General features: G+C 29.0%; 1 protein-coding gene across 1 annotated transcript; it reads left to right on the forward strand.

The window, feature by feature from the left end:
• Positions 1-306: 306 nt before the first annotated feature.
• On the forward strand, positions 307-3,250 carry LOC113553689 (CTD nuclear envelope phosphatase 1 homolog). The gene is made up of 6 exons (XM_026957157.1): positions 307-476; positions 593-787; positions 2,027-2,093; positions 2,228-2,418; positions 2,500-2,728; positions 2,803-3,250. The coding sequence occupies exons 2-6, from the start codon at positions 689-691 to the stop codon at positions 2,949-2,951; spliced, it is 735 nt and encodes a 244-aa protein (XP_026812958.1). The 5' UTR covers positions 307-476; positions 593-688; the 3' UTR covers positions 2,952-3,250.
• The last annotated feature ends 226 nt before the right edge of the window (positions 3,251-3,476 follow it).

The raw sequence follows: 3,476 nt of genomic DNA on the forward strand, positions 1-3,476 counted from the left end.
AACCGATTTACTATTAGAACACTAATTATTACCGTCCAAATGATGATGCCATTTGACGAAAAAGAGTTGGAAATTCGGTAGTTGTGTGTACTTATGTCGATCTTGTAATGTTATTACTATTGTGTTCGACGCAGTACCTCCTCACAACAAACGCCAATAGACAACACATAATACACACGAGTAATGTTTTGTCCACCACACGAAACTACCGTCTTGGAACCTCTTTGGCCATCATGGCGCGAGTCCTTATCTCGTTTTGTTGTTGTTTGTAAAAGATTGATTACAGATGGAAAAAGAAGTAGGAAATTAATAATGTTTCACAGTTATTTTTCAGTTTTCGATTTGATCTTGTTATTAATCTTGTTTGTTTATTTAATCTTTGATTGAACAATATTGTGTACTAATTTTGCTGTGTTTACTTGATCGAATTCATTTTTCGTTTGCCCGTCATAGTTTGAAATATCATGTTGAAAACAGTACGTACATTTTGACGTTTAGAAAGTCATTTGCAAATGTTTTATTTTTTTTTTCTAAAAAGCAAGTATAAATAATCAGTGTATTCATTTACAATTTTATTTAAATTTATTTCCAGACATCATAAATTTTCATCTTCAGTATCAGCAAACAATGTATATCGGCCAAACTGTTAAAGAGTTATGAGTCAATTGTTATAAGATTTACATTTCAAATGTTGAAAGTCATACAGATGGGCATTCAAGCTTTCATGGTGTTAGCCTCGAAGGTGTGGGCCTGCATATGTTTCCTGATAAAACGACAGATAAAAACTGTAAGTTTTAAAATTTAAATATTTGATATGTGTATTATTACGATTTTTAGTTTTTTTTATAAATTAACTATTATGTTGTACCTACTTTTATCATTCTAATTATTGAAACTGTTGTTATACTAAATTTAATATAAGTATATTTAAGTAATAATCCTTTTAATGTATTACAACCTTTCATCTAAGTTAAAATAATATCTTTTAAAAAACTAGGTAAACTCTGATTGTATTATTTAGTAAATATTTTATATATTACTATCAAATACTAGGCATGTTTCAAAAATAAGGTCTCTGTAATAACTATGATCGAATTAACTTATATTTAAAAAATATTTGTTTTACGTGAGTTTATATTATACAATATTTATGAGTTATTTTTCCACCTAATTGCTATTCACTTGGATACATTTTTCATAGCGCACTGGCAGTTTTTGTATACCAGCCTCATAGAAACTCGCTGCATCTCCTTTTGCAGGTATTGAGTAACTTCTATCTTCAATTTTTCATCTATCTCCATCTTTTTTCCACCCAAATGTTTCTTTAAGTTCAAGAACAGGTGATAATTAGACATAGTAAGGTTTGGACTAAAAGGGAAGAGATGAGTAATCACATTTCATCCAAACTGATCTAAGATAGCTTTTGTGTAGCAATCAACGTGAGGCCGAGCGTTGTCATGCAGAAGATAAACCCCATTCGTCAGCATACCTCTTCTTTGGTTTTGTATGACTCAATGAAGTTTTTTCAGTCTCACAATGAGAAGCTGCATTTATGGTTGTCCCATTTGGCATAAACTCGATTAAAAGAAAGAAGTTCCTTTCTTGTTTCAAAAAACAGTTGCTATAACTTTTCAGGCAGATTGTGTTACTTTAAACTTTCTTTTTTTTGGAGAGTATGATTGTTGTTTGGAGCCTGGTGTGAAATGATGAGTTCATGTCACTTTACCTATTATTATGGAGTCTAAAGAAACCAGCATATCGAGCCAAAAACTTACATTGAGCATACACGAGAAGAGAGGTGGTGGTAAAAGCATCCATCGTTAACGCATGTCAGACGCAAAATAAACATCAGAATAAGTTAAACCAACTTTTAAATGGGAAGGAATTTAGCTATACACCAATATTAATAACTTTTGGAAAAATATTTATTTTTGGTGCTAGGCGCACGGAGAACTTATTTTTGAGACATACCTCATACATTCTCATAACTTTATAAAAAATTTAAAATTGGTCATTTTTATTACAGGTACGCCAATATCAACCAGTTAAATATGGAGTGTTTCCTCTATTACCATTGTCCAGGCATAGAATAAGTAAGTATTGTAAAGATTATTTTGCTTGTAATAACAAGGATTGTTTTTTATGTACATGGTTATAAGTTATTTTTACAAAATAAAAAGTTTTTAAGGCTATTAGAATAATTTTATCCTCCTATTCTAAATTATAGGTATGGTAAAACGGAAAGTTTTGGTGCTAGATTTAGATGAGACATTAATACATTCACACCATGAAGGTGTCCTACGTCATCCGTCCAAACCAGAAATGCCACCAGATTTTATTTTAAAAGTTACCATTGAGCGGCACCCAGTAAGATTTTATGTTCATAAGAGGCCGCATGTTGATTTTTTTTTAGATGTGGTAAGTTTTTAAAAATATTTTATTATACATTGAATACTTTTAAATACTAAATTTCATATTTTCCATGTTATAAAAAAATAGGTTTCTAAATGGTATGAGCTGGTAGTCTTTACAGCTAGTATGCAAATTTATGGTGCTGCAGTCGCTGATAAATTAGACAATCGAAGGGGAATATTAAGAAGACGATTCTATAGACAACACTGCACGCCTGAAATGGGTTCTTATACTAAAGATTTGACATCAGTTTCAAGTGATTTATCGAGGGTTTTTATACTCGACAATTCACCAGCAGCATACAGAGCATTTCCTGGTAATTAAAACACTTTAATTTGTAATTAAAAATGTTTATTATAAATAATAATATTTTTGTACTAATTTTTTCAGATAATGCAATACCAATTAAATCATGGTTTTCAGATACTTCAGATACAGCATTGTTAAACCTCTTACCAATGTTAGATGCGTTACGATTTACAGATGATGTACGTAGCGTATTAAGTAGAAATTTACACAATCATAACTTATGGCAATGATCTGTTCAATATAACCTGTTGAATTTCGTATTAAATAATATTTTTGACTATTTCAATAATATAATGTGAATATACTAACTAACTTATCTGACTTAAAGCGCAAATATTTAATTTATATTAGTATAAAACTTAATAAATAATAAAATAAGTGATATCTTCTATTTCAACAGCAATACATTCATTACTATTCATTTATTTCTTTTACGTCCATGTGTTGTGAAATAATATTTATATAATTTCAAACAAACTTGTTATTTTATAAAACATATTTAATTGAGTTTATAGACTGGCCAAGTTTATATTGATTATTATTGTGTTTTTATTTTTATTAAGTAAATAAAAATAAAGTATCCATTGTAAGGTTCTAGTCGCTGTTATTTCTAATATGCACTTTACAATACTAATAATTATAATAAGTAAAGTGAAATATACAGCATTATAACTTATAAATACTCATTTGTATGGTACGTATAATAAATTAATTTTCATTTTTCACTAATATAAAAATTCCTAAACTATAATAAT

This window comes from Rhopalosiphum maidis, chromosome 2 (genome assembly GCF_003676215.2).
Source record: "Rhopalosiphum maidis isolate BTI-1 chromosome 2, ASM367621v3, whole genome shotgun sequence".
NCBI lineage: Eukaryota > Metazoa > Arthropoda > Insecta > Hemiptera > Aphididae > Rhopalosiphum > Rhopalosiphum maidis.

Bases quoted from the DNA above. Each gene is read 5' to 3' on its own strand.
- LOC113553689 (XM_026957157.1), top strand. From the start codon at position 689: ATGTTGAAAGTCATACAGATGGGCATTCAAGCTTTCATGGTGTTAGCC. The intron at 2,094-2,227 runs GTAAGTATTGTA...TCTAAATTATAG, and splicing joins ATTGTCCAGGCATAGAATAA to GTATGGTAAAACGGAAAGTT. The intron at 2,419-2,499 runs GTAAGTTTTTAA...ATAAAAAAATAG, and splicing joins TTGATTTTTTTTTAGATGTG to GTTTCTAAATGGTATGAGCT.